General features: G+C 44.7%; 1 protein-coding gene across 1 annotated transcript in view; it reads right to left on the reverse strand.

Annotated features, from left to right (window-relative positions):
* The window catches only part of LOC310859001 (phosphorylase b kinase regulatory subunit alpha, skeletal muscle isoform-like), a 32,272-nt gene that overhangs the window by 1,764 nt on the left and 4,658 nt on the right, over positions 1-25,850 (reverse strand). The window contains exons 3-31 of the mRNA XM_083765351.1: positions 22,752-22,799; positions 21,298-21,466; positions 21,059-21,141; positions 20,577-20,657; positions 19,391-19,489; positions 18,588-18,734; positions 18,158-18,211; positions 15,559-15,681; positions 15,252-15,344; positions 14,721-14,828; positions 14,207-14,285; positions 13,389-13,523; positions 12,871-12,980; positions 11,992-12,136; positions 10,711-10,789; positions 10,537-10,607; positions 9,816-9,980; positions 8,884-8,960; positions 8,239-8,381; positions 7,685-7,841; positions 6,957-7,036; positions 6,262-6,340; positions 5,510-5,639; positions 4,732-4,833; positions 3,883-3,965; positions 3,582-3,626; positions 2,674-2,835; positions 1,524-1,577; positions 706-906 (exon numbers count right to left, since the gene is read on the reverse strand). Coding sequence (XP_083621477.1) covers positions 706-906; positions 1,524-1,577; positions 2,674-2,835; positions 3,582-3,626; positions 3,883-3,965; positions 4,732-4,833; positions 5,510-5,639; positions 6,262-6,340; positions 6,957-7,036; positions 7,685-7,841; positions 8,239-8,381; positions 8,884-8,960; positions 9,816-9,980; positions 10,537-10,607; positions 10,711-10,789; positions 11,992-12,136; positions 12,871-12,980; positions 13,389-13,523; positions 14,207-14,285; positions 14,721-14,828; positions 15,252-15,344; positions 15,559-15,681; positions 18,158-18,211; positions 18,588-18,734; positions 19,391-19,489; positions 20,577-20,657; positions 21,059-21,141; positions 21,298-21,466; positions 22,752-22,799 — 3,102 coding nt within the window. The remainder of the gene's footprint in view (positions 1-705; positions 907-1,523; positions 1,578-2,673; positions 2,836-3,581; positions 3,627-3,882; positions 3,966-4,731; positions 4,834-5,509; positions 5,640-6,261; positions 6,341-6,956; positions 7,037-7,684; positions 7,842-8,238; positions 8,382-8,883; positions 8,961-9,815; positions 9,981-10,536; positions 10,608-10,710; positions 10,790-11,991; positions 12,137-12,870; positions 12,981-13,388; positions 13,524-14,206; positions 14,286-14,720; positions 14,829-15,251; positions 15,345-15,558; positions 15,682-18,157; positions 18,212-18,587; positions 18,735-19,390; positions 19,490-20,576; positions 20,658-21,058; positions 21,142-21,297; positions 21,467-22,751; positions 22,800-25,850) is intronic.

Genomic DNA, 25,850 nt, shown 5'->3' on the forward strand with positions numbered 1-25,850 from the left:
AGAGGAGAGGAGAGGAGAGGACCATTGTCAGAGTCATTGATATACCCATCATTAATTCTCAGGGTTCATCGCCATGCATGTTGGACATATGTCCATGTATGGACACATTGATGACCCCTGTTCATGCTGTAGTGTGTGTGTGCGTGCGTGTGTATGTGTATGTGTATGTGTATGCGTGTGCGTGCGTGTGCGTGCGCGCGCGTGCGTGCATGGTACAGTAGAGTAGAACATGTCGCTGGCAGCCTGGACCTCACCTGGTCATGGTAGAACATGTCGCTGGCAGCCTGGACCTCACCTGGTCATGGTAGAACATGTCTCTGGCAGCCTGGACCTCACCTGGTCATGGTAGAACATGTCGCTGGCAGCCTGGACCTCACCTGGTCATGGTAGAACATGTCTCTGGCAGCCTGGACCTCACCTGGTCATGGTAGAACATGTCTCTGGCAGCCTGGACCTCACCTGGTCATGGTAGAACATGTCTCTGGCAGCCTGGACCTCACCTGGTCATGGTAGAACATGTCTCTGGCAGCCTGGACCTCACCTGGTCATGGTAGAACATGTCGCTGGCAGCCTGGACCTCACCTGGTCATGGTAGAACATGTCTCTGGCAGCCTGGACCTCACCTGGTCATGGTAGAACATGTCGCTGGCAGCCTGGACCTCACCTGGTCATGGTAGAACATGTCTCTGGCAGCCTGGACCTCACCTGGTCATGGTAGAACATGTCGCTGGCAGCCTGGACCACCTTGTCCACTTGGATGACGGTGGAGATCATCTGCAGGTCCACCTGCAGCAGGAAGCTCAGCACCAGCATGGCTTCCACCAGCAGCTGGCGGTACTCGGGCTGAGGGACGCGGTTCAACACCGAGTCCACGGCCACCGCAAACTTGATCTCGTTGGCTGTCATCTGAGGAGGAGGAGGAGGAAGGACACAGGGGCGTCATTTAGGGCATTGCGACTGGCATCAAATTAGTTGTTGTGCAACATCGTGCTACATCGTTCTGTTATTTTCATGGAAGAAGAAGAAGACGAAGAAGACGAAGAAGAAGAAGGGTGTGTGCAACCCCGCACACATCCACCTAGGTGGATGTACATATCCACCTGGGTGGATGTACATATCCACCTGGGTGACGGAATGAATTCTGTACTGGCCATATATGGAGCGTGTGTTGACTATACAGGGTTTGATGAGGTCAGATCAACATATGTAATGAATTCTGTACTGGCCATATATGGAGCGTGTGTTGACTGTACAGGGTTTGATGAGGTCAGATCAACATATGGAATGTCAGAACAGGAAGGATGGGTGGGGATAGATCAACATATGGTATGTCAGAAGAGGTCAGCTCCATATATGGAGATCTAAGGGTTTGAGGTTTGAGGTCAGATGTAGAGTTGACAGACAGACAGACAGACAGACAGACAGACAGACAGACAGACAGACAGACAGACAGACAGACAGACAGACAGACAGACAGACAGACAGACAGACAGACAGACAGACAGACAGACAGACAGACAGACCTCTCTAGTAGTTGATGATGATAAGACACTGCCCTCTATGGACAGACCGTGGCACTGAAAGACAAGACAGGATTATAATTAAATACATAATCAAATACATTTACCGCCAGTGAATGATAAATAGACAGCATTATTATATAAAAAAGTTAGCCATGTAACCTCTAAATACATGTCTGGTTCCTGTATCATTTGCGACCGTTATCGTGCTTATAAAAGTTAATTGAATGGTTCTCATTTTGAAAAATATAGGCCTACATGGAGTATGAGCGAAAGCCTAAATAGTGGCCGGCCTCTCCCATAAGACATGGCCAGAAGGTACCTAACAGTGTTGTTTTTGGCAGCAAATTTTGATTTTAGTTTTAGTCATATAGTCTCATGCATAGTTTATTTAGTTTTAGTCACATTTTAGTCACCTGGAATGTTTTAGTGTTCGTCTAGTTTTAGTCGACTAAATGTCATAAGATTTTAGTCGACTAAATCTAAAGTTGATTTAGTCGACTAAAATGTATTTTGGCGGGCCTTGGTGCCGTCGTAATGACTGATTTCACACTTGCTGAAAACAGCCGATCTACAAGCTTGTAGATCTATTTTCAGCATGAAACCATATAAAATGGAAATCAACACTGGTATCTAACTTTGTAATGCTACTGACGTTTGTGTGCATGCAACACTCTTGAAAACAAAGTATTGAAAACTAAGTATTGCACTAAGTATTACAGTCTTGTGGTGCGATGGTGTTGCATTGTGGGTTTGAGCTGACAGGACCCTTTTGATGTCGATCTACCTTTTAGGGCACCTTCTGGTTCAGACCAACCCTCTGCAGGTTGCTCTAGAGCAGTGGTTCCCAAAGTGGGGTCCGGGGACCCCCAGGGGTCCTTGAGGGAGTTCCAGGGGGTCCCCAGCTAAATTATAGTTTGGAATCATTTGTACACTCGCAGAATGTTAGAGTGTAGAAGTGAACCTTTCAAGCCTGTCTTCTCAACTCTGTTTTCTGCAAGACATTACTCTATAAGCCATATCTCCAAAACAGGTGGGTTAAACTGAACAACCAATATGTCAATTTGAAGCTATGATCCCCTGCTTTCATATGACGTGAAAAAACGAAAATTAGTCCCTCAGTCAAATTTGGACACTTCTGGTAGAATCCTACCTTCTGCAGGACGCTCCAGACCTTCTGGTAGAATCCTACAGGCACTTTGTTCAGAGCTCCGTCCAGGCGTCTCCTGCGGAGCCACTGTCCCTGACGTCCGTCCCTGACCTCCACGACGGCCCTGGAGCCCTGGAAGCCCTCGATGGGCGGAAGTCTGTAGCGCTGCATGTGTGGAGGAAACGTATACGGACAATGAACCATGGTGTATACGCACGCACATGCAGGCAGACATGCAGGCAGGCAGGCAGGCAGACAGACAGACATGCAGACATAAATGCAGGCAGGCAGGCAGGCAGGCAGGCAGGCATACATGCAGGCAAACATGCACACAGGCAGGCTTGCAGACAGGCAGGCATACACACAGGCAGACAGACAGGCATGCAAGCACACAGGCAGGCACACATGCAGGCCGAAACACAGACAGGCAGGCACGTTGTTTTTTATTATTTTTTATTGCGTTTTGACTTTATTCTTTGACACAATTTGAGTTTAAATTAAGTTAGTTTAATGGGAAATATGGTGTAGTCAGCTAGGGGCGATCTACTGGACAAGTCTGCACAATGTGTCACTATGGGACACAGTGTGAGCTTGTAGATCACTATGGGACACAGTGTGAGCTTGTAGCTCACTATGGGACACAGTGTGAGCTTGTAGATCACTATGGGACACAGTGTGAGCTTGTAGATCACTATGGGACACAGTGTGAGCTTGTAGCTCACTATGGGACACAGTGTGAGCTTGTAGCTCACTATGGGACACAGTGTGAGCTTGTAGCTCACTATGGGACACAGTGTGAGCTTGTAGATCACTATGGGACACAGTGTGAGCTTGTAGCTCACTATGGGACACAGTGTGAGCTTGTAGATCACTATGGGACACAGTGTGTATGTGTCTATATATTTACTCACCCCTGACTCCACATTGATGATGTCCAGAGAGTGGACAGACAGGCTCTGGAGGTATACGGAAGGACACAAACACACACACACTTCAACCTAAATGTCTCGATTATCTGGAGACATGTTGTCATGAGGGAAACAAACACCATCTATTGACATTAATTATTGACAATAAACTGTACGTATGAAGTTGACTACAATTTACCATGCATTTATTATCAGACGCTCTAGTCTAGTGCAGAGAGACAGTGTATAGAGTGCCCTATAATTTGGTATTTTCATTAGTTAAATAAATAGGAATGCTGCTTACCAGGCGTATCTGGCTGCTGTATCGGCTGTCTATGGTTTTGTCTCGGGTCACTTCCTGGATAGAGGTCCCCGCTGGGGTTCGAACTGAAACATACACACAGTGTCATGTGACACAGTCATGTGACACAGTCATGTGACACAGTCCATCTGACAGTCATGGCGTCTGCAGTGGAGGACAGCAACCAAGAACATAATGTGACTCTTTTTGATACAGATACATGGCGGCAAGACTGACTGTTCAGGAGAGGAGAAGAACTGGGTTTTATTTTAATCCAAAATGAGTTAATAGCACAGGCAGACTCTTCACATACCTAGAGCATGTCTAAATATTAAATAAATGTTTAAACATGTAGTATAGGTGTAATGTTAGAGACCACAGAAGTGAACCTTTCAAGCCTGTTTTCTCAACTCTTCTCTGCAAACTCTTCTCTTACTCTATAAGCCATACGGTATCTCCACAACTGGTGGGTCAAACTGAACGACCAATATGTCATTTTGAAGCTATGAATCTAGCTATGAAACATTAAAAGCATTCAATGCCTCGGTTAGAAACATATGGTTGGTCACATATGTTTGCTGTCGGGCAGTAAGTAACCTCTTATCTCCAGATTTTACCTCTTTGTGTTCTTTTCATATAAGCTATAGCTTATTACTACTTGATCATACTACAGCATCACGCAAGTAGCAGATCTGCAAGCTGAAAATGTGGCGCAAAGCGGCACGTTTTTGAGCTTTTTGAATTTGAATTAAAAAAGTAACAGTTTTAGACTTATACGGTTTCCACCCGACAGACAAGCTAACATTTGGAGTGGAGTACTTTGTCTTGTCAGTAATTTGACGTAATTCTCACCACTCTTCTGCACGCCAAACTCTTTCCCACTCAGGATGTGATACAAGAGATTCTTCAGCTCTGAAGGACTCATGTTCATCAGAGACTCTGTGGCGTCCTCGCCTGCAGAGACACACAAACACAAACATGTGACATCTAATGTCAGGGGTCTGCAGGACCGCTTAGCTGAGAGAAAGAGAAGAAGCAGGGACCCCCACTGCATATTGTGTTGTAAGTGATTAAAGATGGATTATTTTCCAGTTTTCAGATGTTATGTGCAATGATGTCTTCCCTTTGTATTTAGGGCTAGTATAAACTTCTTTACTCAGTGAGTCACCCTACGGGGGAAGTGTCATCTCTGGCACGAACACAGAATTAAACCATATACTTCACGAACAATTTATTGGTCGGGACTCCTGCCCCTCCCCCCCGAGCTCCCTTCATGCCAGGCGGGTCAATCCGATTGCCTTCTGTTTGCGGAACGCACGTTAACTGTGTTTGTACCTGTTGAACCTTGTATCTCACCTAGAGACGGGCCTTCGGCTCGGCCTCTGCAGACTCCCTGGTAGCCCCGGCCCTTCACGTCTCTTTGGCAAGAACACGTACAGTAAGTGTTTACCGGTTGTTCCATAGCGCCAATGTTTTCTTAACGAGAGCTCCGCAGTGCTAAGCTAACACTGCGTCCACTCACGCTTTAGCTTTGTGTGTGTGTGTGTGTGTGCGCGTGCACATGCGTGCGTGCGTGCGTGTGTGTGTGAGTATGTGCGAGTGTGCGTGTGTACAGTGTGTGTGTGCTCACCAGAGCAGTGCAGGCTCATAGACAGCTCTGTGGTCATGACCTGGAGGATCAGTCCAGTCCTCAGTCTGAACATCTCACTGAACAGCGACGGCTGACTGCGAATCACCATGGCTAGAAACACCATGACCTCCTGACAGTGACACGCACACACGCACATACACGCACCACACACACACACACACACACACACACACACGCACGCACGCACACACGCACGTATGCACGCACGCACGCATGCACATACGTACACGCACATACACGCACAATAATAACATTCATTAATAATGTTCTACTGCAGTTGTTTTCAATCATTTTCATACGAAGCTCCATTATTTATTCAACATTTGAGCCACGGACCAACATTTGATGACATTTAGCCTCTTAGGCCCAACACTTAGAATACTTTTTGTTGTCTTTGGATACGATTTTGTCCATAATTCCATGCTGTATTGATGTTGGTACCATTAGGAGTGATAACAGGAAAACGTTGATCAAATTAACAATAATTTATAACAATAATAATAATGTTTAACAATAATTGAACTCTTGAGAGAGTACAATTAAACCATCCATTTGGTATTTTACACTCTCAAGAGTTAAAGATCTAATAAGGGTCCATTTGGTTACGAACTCTCCATCATTTTGCTGGGGGACCACCTGGGACCCCCTCAAGGACCACGGGTGTTCCCCGGAACGCTGGTTGAAAACCACTGTTCTACATTGCTTGTAGTGTGTATGTATGAAGTTTGTACCTGTGTGAGCACAGCGATGGTCAGGTTGTTGTCACTGGCAGATTCTATCAGTTGGGCCAGCTTGTCTGGAGGCATGGGTCTGGAAAACAGTTAATTATCTAAGTATGAAACCAGCTTGTCTGGAGCCATGGGTCTGGAAAACAGTTAATTATCTAAGTATGAAACCAGCTTGTCTGGAGCCATGGCTCTGGAAAACAGTTCAATATGAAACCAGTAGACAATGTGGCCTATAGAGTAATGTCTTAATTATTACATGTCGATTTCAGCTCTGACACTTATTTCAGACATGCTCTAGTATGTGAAGAGTCTGCCTGTGCAGCTCCCTGGTGAAAAGCTGTAATTTGCGCGATGGCAGGCTCTCAGTCAAATCTGGTCACATATGATGGTACAGTAGTAGTTCCGGCTCATGTCCAAATTGAAGGCACAATTTTCCCGAGATTCCTTGCGAAGCATGAGAGGAAGCTTAGTCAAGCTTGTCAAGTCCCGGAAAAGACGCATAGTGATTGGCCAGTAGTCACTTGAGCGACAGCGAGAGACATGGAGGAGTCGCATGAGTGACGTCACTTGGGCAGCGACGCAGCGTGCCTTCAGCGCTTCCGCTTGACGTCCTGCCTTCAATGGAGACGCGTCGCTCCAATGAATCTACTTTTCTATATGGTCTGAACAGGAAGTAAGACGGAGGAAGAATAACTCACGCAGAGATGATTTTCTCTCTCGGTTCAGGAGGAAGACCCACTGTCAGGTGTTTCTGATGAGCCAGCAGGTCCGAACACGCCTGGAAAAAACACACGCATTAGTCAACAACACCACATTGGTGTGGTTTGGGCTCAACGTATTCTGGGCAGGAACCCCTTTTGGTGTTTTAAGCATTATGTTATACTAGCTCTATGAGCTTTTAGGTCTGCTATTTTTGAAAAATCGTGAAAATGTGGAGCAAATCTCTGAATATTATATTCTTTCAGAGTGAAAGTTTTTAACTCAATTATTTGCGTCTGCAGGGGTGTGTCCCTGGAAGTGGAACCACATATTATCAGATGGGGGTCGGCGGTCAAATACAGATACTTTTGGGGGTCCTTGACATGAAAATGTTTGAGAAACACTGACATAGAAACATAGGGTTTTTCAGAAAACTGTCAGGACAAAGACATTTGTATCGTCCTCAGGTCTAAATGGCACCCATTTTGGTGTCAGCATCATGTTATGCTTTAGCTATTGAAAAATAGCAGATCTACAAGCTCATATCGCGCCACCGAGTGGCGCGATACGAGCTTGTAGGTCTGCTATTTTTGAAAAAAAATCGAAGAACGACTGACATTTTTTTAATCTGATCTCAGGTCAGAATGGGTTCATCAGACCAGTGTGTGTTGTCCAGTGGAAACCTCGTATGAATCTGATCTCAGGTCAGAATGGCTTAAGTCGTCACCTCGTCCAGCTCCTCCACCTTCATCCTCAGCATCCCAGAGATCATCCTGATCAGGCCCCAGTGACACAGCCTCCCCGCCTGCTCGTACAGGTCAGCCAGCAGCCTGCGCACCGTCCAGCCATGACCCCCATGGAGCCTGGTGTCCCAGTCCAGACCCCTGGGGGGGGAGAGAGAGAGAGAGAGACAGAGAGAGAGGGGGGGGTTCCATTTAGGCCCTATGCAATCAATTCATAGACATGACATGAAGAATAGCAAGAACATTCAAAATCTTTACGACAGAAAATGCCACGCCTTGTAGAAGGATAATTTACCCAGGTTTGTTTTGGAAGTGGGTGGTACCAGATTGTTGTTCCGGCTCCCTCTAGTATTGTGGCTGACAATAGAGCATCCCGAAAGAGAATTTTCCCATTCATTTTTCCCCATAGACATTTCCTATTTATTTAAAGACCTCGGACAAAGCCAACTCTTGTTGTGACAAATCATGACAATAAACAACGTTTTGGGACGATCAAGTAAATAAGGAAGAAGAAAAAAAGGGCAGCGTGCGTACGTACTTGTCCTTGTAGAAGATGTAGAGGATGTCCGCCTGGTCCTGCAGGTTCCGGGTCTTCTTCAGGATGCTGACCAGAGCCTGGTAGTCTATCTGACCGCTCATGTCTCTGGGCAGCAGCATGGGGGCCTCGGGGTCCCCTGCAGTCTGGACCACAAAAGCCAAGGAAGGGCCCCAAATGTCAAACCCATATCCGCTGAAATATCTCATTCGGCGCCGATATGGCCTTTGGACGCCTATTTTAATATAAATTGATTACGGTTCACAACTGTGTTCTGTTGTACGTGCTCATAAAAAAATTAAAATAAACGGAAGTGAAACTTCCGCTGGCTTATGCTGTTGCATAATAATTTAGAAACGCAATATCTTGGATTATTCTTTTTGGCTCAAAACAAGCTATAGATTTGCAGCTCATTCCTCTAACCGATATGATCCCCGGATGTTTTGGGTGAATTAAATGACAATGGAAGCACCCGTTTACACACCGATAGATCACTTCCTGACTATCTTTATCGAGGGCCTAATATCGCCAACAGACATCGTAGTGTGAGGTACCTGGGAACCCCCCCCCCCAGGGCGACACTCATCAAAAGAGTGTAAGTATAATTGGACAACATACGGTCAGTGAAACTTAAAGATCAGTGCCTACCTTCCCCTGAGCGTCCAGCAGGTGGAGTCTGGGCTGTGGGGAGCGGAACAGCTTAGTGGGCAGATACATCTGGATGTCTGAGGAGCGAGCACGCACACACACGCACACACACACACACACACACACACACACACACACACACACACACACACACACACACACACACACACACACACACGTTAAATTCCTGGGGCTTGAAGGCCAGACACACACGTTTCCAATTGATCATTTGATTTTGAATATCTGCCGATACCGATTTTTCCCGATTCAATATTTATATTTTTATAGAACACACACATGCCACATCACAATAGTACAATATCCAAAATTACAGACAATATGTGTATGTCTAATATCATGATATGGATATAATATTGATACTAGGGATGTCCCGATCAGGGTTTCTTTGGCTCCCGATCCGATTCCGATTGACATGATCGCCCCAGATCTACGATCACGTGATCGGATCGGTACAAACCTACAGCTTTTTAAAATCACCCTTATACTGTATAATAATATATAAATAGTATAGTACTAGCACATAATAGTACATACTAGCACAGTGGTTTTCAACCCTTTTCATAGCAAGGTTAATTATTTATTCAGCATTTGAGCCGCGGACCATCATTTGATGACATTTAGCCTCTCAGACCCAAAACTACTTTGTTGTTGTTGGATAAGATTTTGTCCACAAGCAAACAAACGTTGATCAAAATAACTATTCTTAATCTACACTCTCTGATTGTGCATTCTTGTAAATTAAGTAATGCAGATGTAATGAAAGAGTAATCTCAAGAGTTCAAGATCTATATGGGCACCAAATGGGGGCACATGGGGACCACCTGGAACCTCATCAAGGACCACTGGTGGCCCCCGACTCCCCGGACCTGGTTGAAATCCACTGCTCTAGTGTGTGCGTGCGTGCTATTAACCGTGTATGTTGAGCTCCCTGGCCTTGTGCACCAGGTGCAGCATCTCTCGGGTCCTGTTGGCGGTCGCTCTGAAGCGGTTCAGACCGCCCTTGATGCTGCTGATGGTCACCTTGCTCTGGGGCGTGGTCAGCAGGCCGTCCAGGTACTGGGCCAGGTCGTCCACCTCTGTCACCACGGCAACCGACACAACAACAACATCGCCATCAGGGTGTATACATACGTCTTATATTATTATATATTATTATATTATATATTGTTATATATATTGTTTGAAGGTTCATTGCTTATTAAAGGAGCATTCAGTGATTTGGATGAGTTGGAAAAAAACGGTCTTCCCCGGTGACAAGATGTGCACATGCACACACTACAGTGGGGGGGCCCGCTCGATCCCGCTCGATCATGATTGGCGGAAGGCCCCTCTATCCTGATTGGATGAAGGCTGGGCCACCTAGCCAAAAACAAAACCTACGTTTTATTTTTACCCCCAGGGGTTAACTGGGGACAGGGAGGAACTCCTTATATGGTCAGCACACTCTATAGTAGGGAGGATTATCACAACAAAACAAAAAAAATAAGTGATATTTGAATTAAGTTAAATCACTGAATATACCTTTAAGGATCCCCATGCGCACTCCACTACAGTGTACTGTAAACTAATGAGGATCACACACGCATACACACACATGGAGAATCGTGCACGCACGCACGCACACACACTGACCACAGTCCATGAAAGAGAGGTGAGCACAGGAGGAAGTGGTTTGGAACTCCTCCAGCGTTCCTGTCTGGATTCTGGAACACACATCATTAATAGATAAATATCATTATAAAAAGGGCAGGGGCTAAGGCCCCCTTTGATGTCTGTGTGTGCACGTCCCTGGTCAATAGAAGCTACCTGGTTCCACCATAGTAGCCGTCCTGCAGTTTCCTCAGCATGGACAGAACAGCAGGATCCACCTCCTTGTGGTCATCAGCTGCAACAACAACAACATGCCATGATTTCACTGGAAAATAGACAGCTATAGAGCGTCGCAGTCCCGCCCCCATTCATGACGACGCCATGCCCAGGAAATAATTCCCAATGCATTTTTCCCATAGACATTTTAAAACGTATTTATTTAAAGACCTTATAAGTGTCGTACAAAGCCAACTCGAGTTGTGACAAATCATGACAACAAACACAACATTTTGGACCAAACAAATAATTACAAAGAAGAAAAACAACAAACAAAGTGTTCTAACCTGCCGTTTTCTTCTTCTTTCTAATTATTTGTTCGGCCCCCAAAAAGGGACACAGACATAATATCTGGGTGGGGCATACATTTCCAATTTGCATCGTTCCAAATATAGGCCAGTGCCCAACGGACACCGCCGTAGAGGCCCCACGGCAACCTCTCTAGTATAGGATAAATTAGCGTGACTGTAAAGTCGTACATATGCTCTGTAGGAAGGTGACGTACTGAGCATGCTCTGTGGGAAGAGGACGTACTGAGCATGCTCTGTGGGAAGAGGACGTACTGAGCATGCTCTGTAGGAAGAGGACGTAGGCTACTGAGCATGCTCTGTAGGAAGAGGACGTAGGCTACTGAGCATGCTCTGTAGGAAGAGGACGTACTGAGCATGCTCTGTGGGAAGAGGACGTACTGAGCATGCTCTGTGGGAAGAGGTCGTACTGAGCATGCTCTGTGGGAAGAGGACGTACTGAGCATGCTCTGTGGGAAGAGGACGTACTGAGCATGCTCTGTAGAGAGGTGACGTACTGAGCATGCTCTGTAGGAAGAGGACGTACTGAGCATGCTCTGTAGGACGGTGACGTACTGAGCATGCTCTGTAGGAAGAGGACGTACTGAGCATGCTCTGTAGGACGGTGACGTACTGAGCATGCTCTGTAGGAAGGTGACGTACTGAGCGAGCATGCTCTGTAGAGAGGTGACGTACTGAGCATGCTCTGTAGAGAGGTGACGTACTGAGCATGCTCTGTAGAGAGGTGACGTACTGAGCATGCTCTGTATAGGAAGGTGACGTACTGAGCATGCTCTGTAGAGAGGTGACGTACTGAGCGAGCATGCTCTGTAGAGAGGTGACGTACTGAGCATGCTCTGTAGGAAGAGGTCGTACTGAGCATGCTCTGTGGGAAGAGGACGTACTGAGCATGCTCTGTAGGAAGGTGACCTACTGAGCATGCTCTGTGACACCGGGAAGGTGACGGTGGGCCGGCCAGTGCGGCGCCATCGGGCGGCGAGGTAGGACATCTCCGTCCGGATCATCTCCACGATCATGTGGTTGTCCAGAGCCAGGTAGAAATGCTGGTGGTCAATAAACTGTCGGAAAGGCCAAGGTTCAGAGGTCAGGGGTTTTCAGAATGTAATGAGTTGTGTGTAATATATTCTGGTCCAGAAGAGACGAATGCGCTATACATTTTTCATTTGTTTTAATTTTTCGTTTTAGTTTTAGGTTGTATAAGATTATTAAAAATTATCATTTCAAAATCATATTGTTGTTTAATATACCTTTTAAAAAAATCTATATGGATGTATGTTTTGTCTAGATATAAAAAATGTATCAATATGAGCTTTAAATCAAATTACCGATCCAAAGTCATCAGCATGCTCAATGTGATTCTATTTCAAAGTGGGTCACAGCAACCCATTTAGACCTGATGACGCACATCTGTGTCACCTTATAGCTTTTAACCACTTTAACCATTATTTTAAACTATTTTAAACTAGTTGTTGAGAAATAGCAGATCTACAATCTCAAAGCGTGGCACCCAGTGCCGTGCTATGAACTTGTAGAAAATATGGCGCAAATCTTTGAATATCTATCTATTTCACAGCGAACGGATTTTAACTAATATCTTTGCTTCTGGAACAACTTGTTTTCAGATGGGGGTCGGCAGCCAATTGCATATAATTTTTGAGGGTCCTTGACAATAAATAGTTTGAGAACCACATATATAGAATCATTTCAGAAAACTGTCAGGATATTAGTAGACATTATAGAATCTGTTCTCAGGTCTAAATGGGGTTAAAGGTGAAAGGTCATGAGGTCATACCTGAGGGGTGAAGGTGAAGATGGTGTCTCTCACCAGGTAGAACTTGGAAGTTCCCAGAATGCCGATCTGTCGGTAGGGCCGACCCGTTAGGCCCAGGCGCTGGTTACGACCTGCACGGTAAAGGGATGTTTCACTTTAAATAAATAAAATCACTTCATTCACACCCGTGCATGAATGAAGTGAGGGGCATTCTTATCATTGTACATCGTCATATACATCATCACATTCCAGGCAATATTTTCCTCAAAACGTATTGACTTAATTATCATTTAATTTATTTAATAAGACATCACAACTGATTACATTGGAGCACCAAATACTTAAAGGAGCATTCAGTGATTTGGGTGAATGCTAAGAGTCCACCGGAGGGGACTAAAGGCCCTCCCCCCTAGCCGTACCTGTTCAAAACCCTGGAAGCTACTTCACCGCTGCCCAACCCGAAGCGAGCACCAAACATATGAATGATGTTTAGTCTGTATTTTTGTATGGTGTGTGCATGCGTGCGTGCATGCATATACCCAGTCTGGCGTAGATGTGACTGAGGACTCTGGCAGGCTGCACTCTGATTGGCTGAACCTCCTCCATGGTCTGTGACGGGATGTCATGAAGTGACAACATCTGTTTGATCTCCTCTGTCTCTGCAATGATGGCCACTACACGCATGCACGCACACGCACACACAGTCTAGTTGAACCGGAAGTAATTGTGCGGTGCACGGAGCTCATGATTTTCAAAAGATCGGAGTCGGGGAGAAAAGATCGGATTTTTTATTGTCTAATGTAAATCTCAAAGAAAGATGTACCTGTATAAGCAATGAGATTTGTAAAACGGTTGTGTTTATGCTAGTTGTTTTCCTTCTGGTCCCAGTCAGAGATCATCAAACAAAGACTAGTCACACTGAAAGACACTTATGACGGAAACAAAGGAAATGAAACCCCCGCTATGCATGATGGCATATTTAAGACACAATGATTTTTATCATTCTGATAAAAAATAATAGTCACATTTTGCCTTTCAATAATTGAAAGGTAACACAACAGATTACACTAGAGTGACATACATTAGGATATTATACTATTGTGATATGGCATAAGTGTTATATAAAAATATAAAGATCGGATCGGGAATGTCTCAAAATCAAATGATCGGAATCGGATCGGGAGAAAAAAAACGTGATCGGGGCATCCCTATTTACGGAGATATAAAAAAACACAAAAAGTGATAAAACAAGGCGATAAGATGTTTCTATATACAGTATATATATATATAGCAACAGTTTTCATCAAACTCTAAATGGGGAAAAAGCTTAAAATGTTAATAAACAAGATTAGATCACCTTGAACGACCGGAGACTCTTTGGGGATTGTGGACAGTCTCCTGTTGAGAGGATCGATCTCTCCTGGAGCCAAGAGCCCCTGCAGAGACGGATGGACGGACGGACGGGCGGACGGACAGACAGACAGACAGACAGACAGACAGACAGACAGACAGACAGGTTAGAGCAGATATCCTACAAATAATATTACACGCAAACAGCCTCTGTTAGTCCGGTGGCTTAGTGCACTTGCAGATAAAAGCTCCACATTTTATATGAGGCTTCCTTAGGACAGCCCAACGCAGATATTGGAAATATCCATATAGGCTACTGTAGAACACAGAATTTAAAAAAGAAATTAATACATTCTTGAGTCATGAGAAGAACATTGTTTACATATTGTTTTTTTGTCCACTTAAGAAGGTGAATCTGATTTTGAATCTGTCCACTGATTAATAAACCTCCAAAGTGAGGACACCTGGGAGTCCCCGGACACCACTTTGGGAACCACTGTGTACTAGGATGTGTGTCTAACCTCAGCCAGCAGGCAGCCCAGGATGTACAGCGACTGTCCCCACATGAGAGGACACTTTCCCTGGGGAGTCCTCTCCACCGTGTGGGGGCTGGCATACTCCTCATCCACCTGGAGAACGCACGCACGCAATTTTAAAGCAGTCACCCCGGTTCGTTTGGGAATGTTTCCTTTTTAATCAATGAAAGGTGGCTCCACTGCCTACGATGCGTTGCGTTGCGTTCGGTAACTGCTTTAAAATTGCCCCGGTTCGTTTTTTGACCCACGTCACACGCGTCCAGTGGAGCCCCGCCGGTGAGAACATAGGGCTGCAGCAGGAACGGAAGCCTGCGGCACCCACGGGTCCCAACGTAGGCTAAATGTTGGCGGAGCATGCGGTATTAAAATGCCTGCGGGCGGGCACGGGCGGTCAAGATAAAACCAGAAATAGACCATTTCAGAGTGTGACAGATTCACATTGGGATATTGGTGCATACAATATAAAACATCAGATAAATACATTCAAGATATAACCCTGAGATGACAGGCAGGTACCTTGTCATGGGGAACACTGTAGAGTTGTGGTAACAGGTAGATTCCATCCTTTTTGATCATGATGGCCTCCAACGCCTCACGGTATTCTGCCACCTGAACATGCACACACGCACACACGCACGCGTTGATCCATAAACCTAATGTCTCGCCAGTAAAAAATCCTCCTCAAATGTCGGGAATTCTATACATTATCCCTCACAAACATGTGCACGCGCACGCGCACACACACACACACACACACACACACACACACACACACACACACACACACACACACACACACACACACACACACACACACACACACCTGTTCAGGACAGTTGCTGAAGATGCCGTCCAGAATGAGGTAGGTCCAGAACAGAGGCCATTCACACTCGATGTTCTCAAACAGCTTCAGCTCACTGGACTCGTAGTACATCCTACTGGGGTCCTGCAAGGGTTAATAATAATAATAATAATAATAATAATAACTGCACTCTGTCGAGTGCATACTTGCTTGTTGCACACTAGTATAAACCTTAAATGGCCTACTAGTGCGCAAGCAGAGCGCGCAAGTAGGACTTTCGACCGCTACAAACTGTCAAATCTCAGTTTCTCTGTGAAGGAACGTTTGGAATGTTGAATTATTAGGTTTAACATTTTGCTACCTACCTACTTTATGCATGTAAAAAAATAGTATTATTAAGTATGGTACAAGTTTCTATCTATAAAATAAATACAATTTTATCGATTTAGAACTATTCTGGATCCCTTTTTAGTTTCTCAAAGAAAAGTAAATCATCGATATCCGATGAAAAAAAAGGTTTATAAACTGAAATAAATATGTTATCACGTATACAGTATAATTACTTAATTATTTATTGTAAATTGTCAATTGTTTTAAATTGACTTAATCTATAGTGATATTAATACTAAATCATGATCAGAGTAATAGGTGTCTCTAACTTCGATTTCTGTAATAATATTTTCACATTATTTTGTTAAAATACACATGATCTAAAATACTTCCGTAATCTGTAGTTGGATTTGTGATTAATTGTTTAAAGACCAATCTTGACATGAAGGTCTTTATACTTCCATCTTTCTCACTATACTGTTCATCATTTAAATCTCCTAGTATCATAATGGAAGAAGTCGAAGAGGATAGATACTTTATCAAGTTTTTGAGAAATGTTTTAGGTGATCTGTACATAAGAATGATATATAGATATTTATCTTTTACATGTATGCATACGTGTTCTACTCTTTCTAATATCCTGATTCCATTTTGAATTATTTTAATGGAAATATCTTCTTTTATAACAAACATCACTCCCCCACCTATATCATATTCTCTGTCATTTCTGAATGGAATGCACCGTCCCAGCAAATTACGTAATGACTAATTGTGCCTGATACAGCAGTGGTGCCAGATTACATACATGTATACATAGGAGCATTACCTTTAATCCTCCCAACACTAAAACATATCGTCATTACGTCACCATCGAAAACCAATTACACTCTGGCATCTGGTCCTTTAATCCACATCTTTATTACGTAATCATTGAGAGCTAGTTATACATATACTATGTATATGTAATTTGTAAGTTGATTAGCCGTATACTGTGGTTACTTTGCGCTGTATGCACCGTCCCAGCATTTTCGATGCGTATGCCGCGTCCCATCTTTTTCGATGCGTATGCACCGTCCCAGCTTTTTCGATGCGTATATGCACCGTCAAAGCAAATTACGTAATGACTAGCTGTGCCTGATAAAACCAATGGTTTTCGATGGTGGTGACGTAATGACGATATGTTTTAGTGTCGGGAGGATTAAAGGTAATGCTCCTATGTATACATAATGTAATCTGGCACCACTGCTGTATCAGGCACAAGTATTCATTACGTCATTTGCTGGGACGGTGCATACGCATCAAAATTGCTGGGACGGTGCATACGCATCGAAAATGCTGGGACGGGGCATACGAGTCCCGGGCGAAACTAGTACTTGCGCGCTCTGCTTACGCAAGTAATAATAATAATCTATGGTCCAACCACTCCCAGAGCCATAGAGTAAGACAAAGTTAAGACAACTCCGTTCACTTCATGGGGCCAGTCTTATAGACTTCTATTGAATGGGGACAACCAGAAGTTTACAGAATGCATTGGAGTCTATGGGGCTCGTGCGAGTACATGAACCAGGTGACCAGGCTGTTTTCTGGCCCCTCAATGTCGCAACTCTGTCTACTCTATACTCTATGGCTCTGGGTCTGCACCCACCCACCCTCTAGTCTGTGGCCCATGGCCCACCCACCCTCTAGTCTGTGGCCCATGGCCCACCCACCCTCTAGTCTGTGGCTCATGGCCCACCCACCCTCTAGTCTGTGGCCCATGGCCCACCCACCCTCTAGTCTGTGGCCTACCCACCCTCTAGTCTGTGGCTCATGGCCCACCCACCCTCTAGTCTGTGGCCCATGGCCCACCCACCCTCTAGTCTGTGGCCCATGGCCCACCCACCCTCTAGTCTGTGGCCCATGGCCCACCCACCCTCTAGTCAGTGGCCCATGGCCCACCCACCCTCTAGTCTGTGGCCCATGGCCCACCCACCCTCTAGTCTGTGGCCCATGGCCCACCCACCCTCTAGTCTGTGGCCCATGGCCCACCCACCCTCTAGTCTGTGGCTCATGGCCCACCCACCCTCTAGTCTGTGGCCCATGGCCCACCCACCCTCTAGTCTGTGGCCCATGGCCCACCCACCCTCTAGTCTGTGGCCCATGGCCCACCCACCCTCTAGTCTGTGGCTCATGGCCCACCCACCCTCTAGTCTGTGGTCCATGGACCACCCACCTTCTAATCTGTGGTCCATGGCCCACCCATGTGTTAATTTGTATTAAACATAGGGTATTTATGTTATAGTGGTCTTACCTCTTTGGGGGTCAAATGTCCATCTCTTAGGAAACGACAACAACCGTACCTCCCCTAGACGCATGGACAGACAGACAGACAGACAGACAGACAGACAGACAGACAGACAGACAGACAGACAGACAGACAGACAAACATATGTCAGGGCCCTCAGGCGTCCTACTAGTACTAACAATTTGTATTCTAGTGACTATAGCGATATAGCGATATTCTAATACACGCTTGAGCGGACTTATAGTGTCCATAATGAGGAATGAGTGGCCATAAGGAGTCAGTGACTATATAAGGAGTCAGTGACCATATAAGGAGTCAGTGACCATATAAGGAGTCAGTGACCATATAAGGAGTCAGTCACCATATAAGGAGTCAGTCACCATATAAGGAGTCAGTATATGGAGCCAGTGACCATGGGGTCAGTGACCATATTGACCTGCAGCTTGGAGATGATCTCCTCCTTGGTGATGTTGATGATGTTGACGTCCTCCACGGCGAAGGCGGGGTAAGAGATGATTGACAGCACGCCTGCGTCCAGCTCCTTGGAGGTCGACGCCCTAGGAAGCATGGAGCTGATGACCGACTGAGGAGACAAGGAGACAGGAGTCGAGGAGAGAGGGGTCGTGCCGTAGTAAATATATTCTGAAGAAAACCTGGAGACTTGACATTCAGTAAGTAGGTCTTATGATCAAAAATGGAACATCATAATGGTGTGTAAAAACATCTAAAATGTGCCACAGACAAGACCAAGTCTTTGCCACGGACACGTTTGTTCCCTGTGCGGACATGTTGGTGACCGCCAGGGCTGGACTGGCCATAGGACGTACCGGGCATATATTCGGTGGGCCGCGACCGTAGGGAGAGCCATGATATGAAAAAAAAAATAAGATCACATGGCATGCCCCTGAAGAATATTTAATTTAAATTTAAAAACACTTTTTGGCATCTGCCACTTGATTTAAGTTGACTTGATTGATTGACTGACATAAAAAAGGGCCTGTCAGCTCAAACCCATAATGCAATACTGTTTTCAAGAGTGTTGCTGTGCACAAATTCCAAGTGCATTTTATTTGTTTTAAATGTAATGCCAGCACCGCTATTCCAAGGCCATTTTCAGCAATGGTATTATGTTTTCGGTGCAGGGTAGATCTTGTTGAGCTGGTCATTTTAAAAGTAGCTCTCAAGTCCAAAAAGTGTGGCCACCCCTGGTCTAGGGTCAAGGGTTTAAGCTCAGCTTACCTGACAGTGTTGGATGTCATCGTGCAGCGCATGGACAACAGAATCAGGACCTCCGTTTGCACCAAACAGGTTCAGATCATCCAGAGCCTCCAGGGCTGCCTGGAGAACGCAAGATAGTTTATGATGATAACCAGTAGCATGTCAGGAGTATAGAATAGAACAACATTGGTTGGTTCATTGGTTCACTAATCATTAGTAAATAGTGACTAAAGGTTTGTGTATTTTCTCAAATTCACATGTGTCATGTACTGTACAGCAGGGCATATCAAAGTGTCTACCACCGATACCTAGAACTACCTACAAATCATCCCATAAGGGGCTGTTATCACCTGTTGTCATCCCATAGCAGTAGGTCCCTATACTGGCCTAACAGGAGCCTATCAACCTTTCTATGGCAGCCCTGAGCCTCCCAACAATTAAAGGAGAATTCCATGCTAGAAGGCTTTCTTACCTTTATTTGTAGTTGTTACGTCCCCACCAAAGAGGTCCAGGTGTTATTTTGTGCAAAAGTGCATTATTGGCTATTTCCCCTAACATAAGCCCTCAATGGGGGTTAGGTTTTTGTGCTAATTCGCTTATTTCTTTTTTAAATATATATTTTTATCCCACGATTTTGTAACCCATTTTTCACCCCTGTGTCAATCATCTAATGTGATCCTGGGCTCTACATACACATCCTCCACCAACCTAGTCCCCATATATGGGGGACAAGGGGAGAGCAACGGACTTTCGCTTATTAATTCGCTTATTTCCATCGAAATAAGTAGTAAAGTGTGCCGCTTGGGCACACATTTACATTATGAAGATTTTTGAGCGATGGAAATAGGCTAATTCAATTCAATGCAATTGATTGAGGGCTTATGGTAGGGGAAATAGCCAATAATGTGCTGGACCTCTTTGGTGGGGACGTAACAACTACAAATAAAGGTAAGAAAGCCTTCTAGTATGGAATTCTCCTTTAATGGTCAGGACCTGGACGAATTAGTGACGTCTCTATTGGGGCCAGATCAAGTCAAACCAACACTAGTCAGATCTGGCCCAGAATATCACCTGATTTCAACCAACATAAATTCTGCCCACTAAGACGGACGTCCCTGGATGAATCAGAGAGAGAGTCTGATGGAGGCCAGATCAACTTAAGACATATTTGTCAAAAGTGGACATGTGTGTGTGCAATTAAACGTACCTTAGCCATGCCGATGGAGCTGACATTGAGCTCAGGAATGCCCTGGTTGGTCTTATCTCCTCTCTCCCACATCCCAAAGTCCTGAACAAAGGCAGACATTCTGTTTTAGACAACACTCTTACACTGCAGAGGTTTTAAACCAGTGGTCCTTGAGGGGGTTCCAGGTGGTCCCCATGCAGCTAAATGATGGAGAGTTGGTAACCAAATGGACCCTTATCTACAACTCCTGAGAGTGTAAAATTAAACCAAATTGATCACGGGTCCATTTGGTTTCATTGTACACTCTCAAGAGTTAAATTATAGTTAAACAACTGCATTAATTCACAATTTTCACAATTAGAGAATGTAGAATATTGTAGCCTATATTTATATTTTCATATTTGCCTATATCCACCCACCCACCCATCCATCCATCCATCCACCCACCCTTCCATCCACCCACCCACCTACCCATCATTATGTAAAGGTCAGAGGTCACTCACAGCCACTTTGTAAGCCACCTCGACGTAAAAGAGCAGATTCTGAATCATGTCCACCTCGTCTTTGGTGTAGACAATATGGAGACCTGCAGACAGACAGACAGACAGACAGACAGACAGACAGAGCAGGGAGGAAGAGAGACATAAATGTTTACATAAAATGTCATTTAGTTAGTTCTAGTCATAATTATTTCAGTTATGTGAAATGTTTGATGCGGAGGAGCAGAGGCTGCGTGTCTGACCGGAGGCCGTCATCTGGGCCAGGAACAGCAGGAAGATGGAGGTGGCGTCCACCTGGAGGTGACCCCACTCCGTGTCCCCCACCACCACCCCACACGTCCTGGAGCTGTACTTAGCATGGAGGCAGTCTGACACACTCTTACTGTACTTAAACTTCTCTATCTTATCCACCTGGAGGGGAGGGGAGGGGAGGGGAGGGGAGGGGAGGGGAGAGGAGAGGAGAGGAGAGGAGAGGAGAGGAGAGGAGAGGAGAGGAGAGGAGAGGAGAGGAGAGGAGAGGAGAGGAGAGGAGAGGAGAGGAGAGGAGAGGAGAGGAGAGGAGAGGAGAGGAGAGGAGAGGAGAGGAGAGGAGAGGAGAGGAGAGGAGAGGATCATTTCATATAGTAAACAAACATTCACAATGTTGAGTACCACGGCATGCATGGTATAACTTCTATGTTCAAGCAAATGTTGGTTCGGAAAATTCTTTTTTTGTTTTGTTGTGATAATCCTCCCTATACTATAGAGTGTGCTGACCTTATACACAGTTCCTCCCTGTCCCCGTTAACCCCTGGGGGTAAAAATAACCTTTCGTTTTTGTCTAGGTGGCCCAGCCTTCATCCAATCATGATAGAGAGGGGCCTTCCGCCAATCATGATCGAGCGGGGGCGGGCCTTGGTGTGCGTGCTGTTGGCCTGTCGCGCGCACGTGTGTGTGTGTGTGTGTGTGTGTGTGTGTGTGTGTGTGTGTGTGTGTGTGTGTGTGTGTGTGTGTGTGTTTGTGTGTGTGTGTGTGTGTCCACTCCCCACTGTAGAGCGTGTGTGTTCTGAATCACCCAAATGACTGAATGCTCCTTAACCTGTTTAGAGCTTACTGCACTATGTGGGTGAAGTGTAGAGAGGTATTTGTTTTTATTTTTATCTTTGTGATATGTGATATATCGTCTTACCTAGTGGGCCATGAGCCTGTAATAAAGTTTAATAAAATATGTGTTAAGTACTGGGAGCTGATGGTAGGTGTTGTGTTACCCCTGCTGTATCTCGCGTAGCCAGACAACTATCTCCAAATGCTATATAGAGTCTGGAACTACACCTCCCGAAATCCGAATAAGGAAGCTGCCATTTCCGTTCACGAAAATATATTTTAAAATATCTTTAGAGCTATTTATTTTTTATTTACTTTTCTGCTAAGCAACAAGCTATATATGCTTAGATTATTTCTATTTATATTAGGATAAATGTCCACGATTGTAAAGATGAAACGGAAGTGGGGAGGAGGCTCCACTACTGCTTTATATTTGACTCATGACGGCTCTTCCGTTGCTCCAGACTGTATGATGGAAGCATTTGGAATTGCGAGAGGCAACAGTCTGGTAACGCAAACCATCTCCCCCCTGGTTCTCAGCCAGTACTTACTGTACTTACGGTATACTCATTAGATTGTGTGATGTCATAATAGATACTGGGTCATACTGTACCTGGCGCATCATGCACTGTAACAACCCTCTCATCAGCTTCACTACACTCTAGAGAGAGAGAGAGAGAGAGAGAGAGAGAGAGAGAGAGAGATATTAAAGAGAGGAAGAAAAGGGCAAAAGGGAAATAAAGATCAATCAAGTTCATTTTACTTCATATTCAAAGAATATATTGCCATTCATTTATATTGATAGAGAGCAGAGATTGATTGATTGAATACTTTGTTAGCAGGTTTGTTAAAGTTCATGCTAAAGAGTTATAACACAAAAAGCCCCAGGGGGGAGGCTCACTATAGTTAGATCAGATTATAAGACGTGTGCTTTTATGTAACATGCATTGCGGTGATCAATAGATAACAGCACCAATAGGTGTTACTAAACTCAACCGGCGATCAATAGATAACAGCACCAATAGGTGTCACTAAACTCAACCGGCGATCAATAGATAACAGCACCAATAGGTGTCACTAAACTCAACCGGCGATCAATAGATAACAGCACCAATAGGTGTCAACTATCATTGAGTTGTGATGAGTTGCATTGGTGTGGCACGTTTTTTGTCCCAAGGAGTCCCTATACGGGTGTGGTCTGGGCTTTACACATGGAGAGAAAAAGAGTATCCCAAAATGATGGGTTAGCAAGTGGTCATCAAGTGGTCAGCATGCAGTCAGTGCACGGACAAATGTGTCCGTGGCAAATTCTATAGTTTTTGCACATCATTGTAATGTTCTTAGTTTGATCCTAAGACCCAGTTACTGGATGTCAAGTCTCCAGTTTACTGTGACACTGTTAGGTGTCCACTGTAGGACAGCAGTTATCCAATGTTGCATTTTCAAGGACCCCCGATAACTCTGAGAGTGTACCCCCGATAACTCTGAGAGTGTACCCCCGATAACTCTGAGAGTGTACTTGTGTACTCATCTCTCCATTTGTACAGTATGTCTGTGGCAAAATGCCGACCACGAGCCAGCATAGGCTATATGGCGATGAACCCTCAGGGTTACACAATGCAAGCAATATACAGCATTTTGCCCCTTTACGTCATCATGATGGTGTCAATGAAGATATGCTCTTCTCTGATACACAAAGTATGATATTGCAGCGGTGGTCCCAGATTGTGGAGTCCCAGCAAGTGGAGGGTTTGTTTGTGTGGGGGGTTTGTTTGTGTGACCCCGAAATAGCTAAATGCAGAGGCAGAGAGAGAGAGAGAGAGGGGGGGGGGGGTGGTCCTGACATTCATGGCTCGTTTGGCTGAAATCCGAAACCAAGACTTGTGGCCCTTGGCATTTAGACACTCACGCACACACTCACGCACGCACGCACGCACGCACGCACGCACGCAAAACATTTTAAAATAGTGAAAATATAGCCGTCACAATTGTGAGAGCTTGTAGATCTGCTATTTCCACTATATACTTTTGTGTGACGCTCTTGTCAGTATAGGCTATGTCGTCTCTGTCGGGTGGAAACCTCACATGTCCAAAACCTTTCAGGATTTGAATTCAAAAGCATAAGAATTTGCAGATCTACAAGCTCAAAATGCGTCGCTTCGCACCACGTTTTGAGCTTGCCGATCTGCTATACTTTTGATGCTTTTGTGTGTTTTTTGCAAGTTTTTAACGAGAGAGAGAGAGAAATCAAATGCACAAATGTGATATGGAATTATTAGATTCTCTCTTGGCCATGCACTTCAGGACTTCCCTATGTATTCACATCTCCAAACAACCTGCTCATGGATGGGGGGTCGCATCAATTCGGAACCCTGCCGTTCGTCGGCCACCAGAGCTTCCAAGCAGTGTTGTTTTTGGCAGCAATTCAATTTCTATTTTTGTTTTAGTCATAGTCTATTGAAACATTTTCATTTAGTCACCTGGAATGTTTTCTAGTTTTAGTCGACTAAATATTATAAGATTTTTGTCGACTAAATCCAAAGGTGATTTAGTCGAACAAAATGGAGAGCCTTGATGCCATCGACAGTTTTTTTCACTTGCTGAAAATAGCCGATCTACAAGCTCATAACGCGTCGCGCTGCAACGCGTTGTGAGCTTGTAGATCGGCTATTTTCAGCATGCAACTAATTGTAAAATGACTGGATCTCTTGTCCACTAGTCCCTTCCTAGCATTTTAGTCCAGTTTTTATTTGTTGACGAAATTGTCAGTATATTTAGTATCAGTTTTTAGTCATCATAGCTGTTGTGAGTAATGTTGTGCTGGGCGGTGCGTCTGAGAGGACCAGTGACAGCCAATCAACAGTGTTGGGCAGTAGCTAGCTACAAGTAGCGAAGCTACATAGCTTAACTACATTTATCAGTAGCTTGATGGTAGCTTCACTCCTTTTGAACCAAGTAGCGTTTTTTGTAGTGTAGCTATTTTTAGACCCAAGTAGTGATGTAGCTTTCAACAAAAGCTATACGTTACAAATTGACTGTTAAAGGTATATTCAGTGATTTCACTTAATTCAAATAGCACTTATTTTTTTGTTTTGTTGTGATAATCCTCCCTACTATAGAGTGTGCTGACCATATAAGGAGTTCCTCCCTGTCCCCAGTTAACCCCTGGGGGTCAAAAAACCTTAGGTTTCGTTTTTGACTCTCTATCCTGATTGGACGAAAGGCTGGGTCCCACAGCCAAAAACGAAACCTAAGGTTTTTTGAATAAAATCACTGAATATACCTTTAAATAAAGTTTTGTGGGGGAAAGAAATCCCTGGAAAAAAAAACATGATTGGTTGGTTTAGATAAGAAGAGTCTGACACAGTTATGTTGTTAAGCAGCAAGAGGATCCCACGCAGCAGCTGTCCTTTTATCTCTAGCACAACACAATTCATTACTCACCTAATGCTGCCTGCAGGTTCCATGTTTAATTCCAGCGTGTGTAACCTACATTATTGTCTAAGTGAAAGTTTTCATATTGTAAATTTGATCGCTAACGTGGTTTAGTGACTATAGTACTTTGACAGCTCATTCATCGTAGCTTGTTTACAAGTCAAACTGACTTCTTGTGCAGAAACTGCCCCATCAAAATAAGAGCCACTTGTATTGATTAGTCAACACTAGTTTTATTTCTAAGTCTACCTACAGGACATTAACATCTCATTTAAGT

Source organism: Protomyctophum parallelum, assembly GCF_964188405.1.
Source record: "Protomyctophum parallelum genome assembly, chromosome: 5".
Lineage (NCBI taxonomy): Eukaryota > Metazoa > Chordata > Actinopteri > Myctophiformes > Myctophidae > Protomyctophum > Protomyctophum parallelum.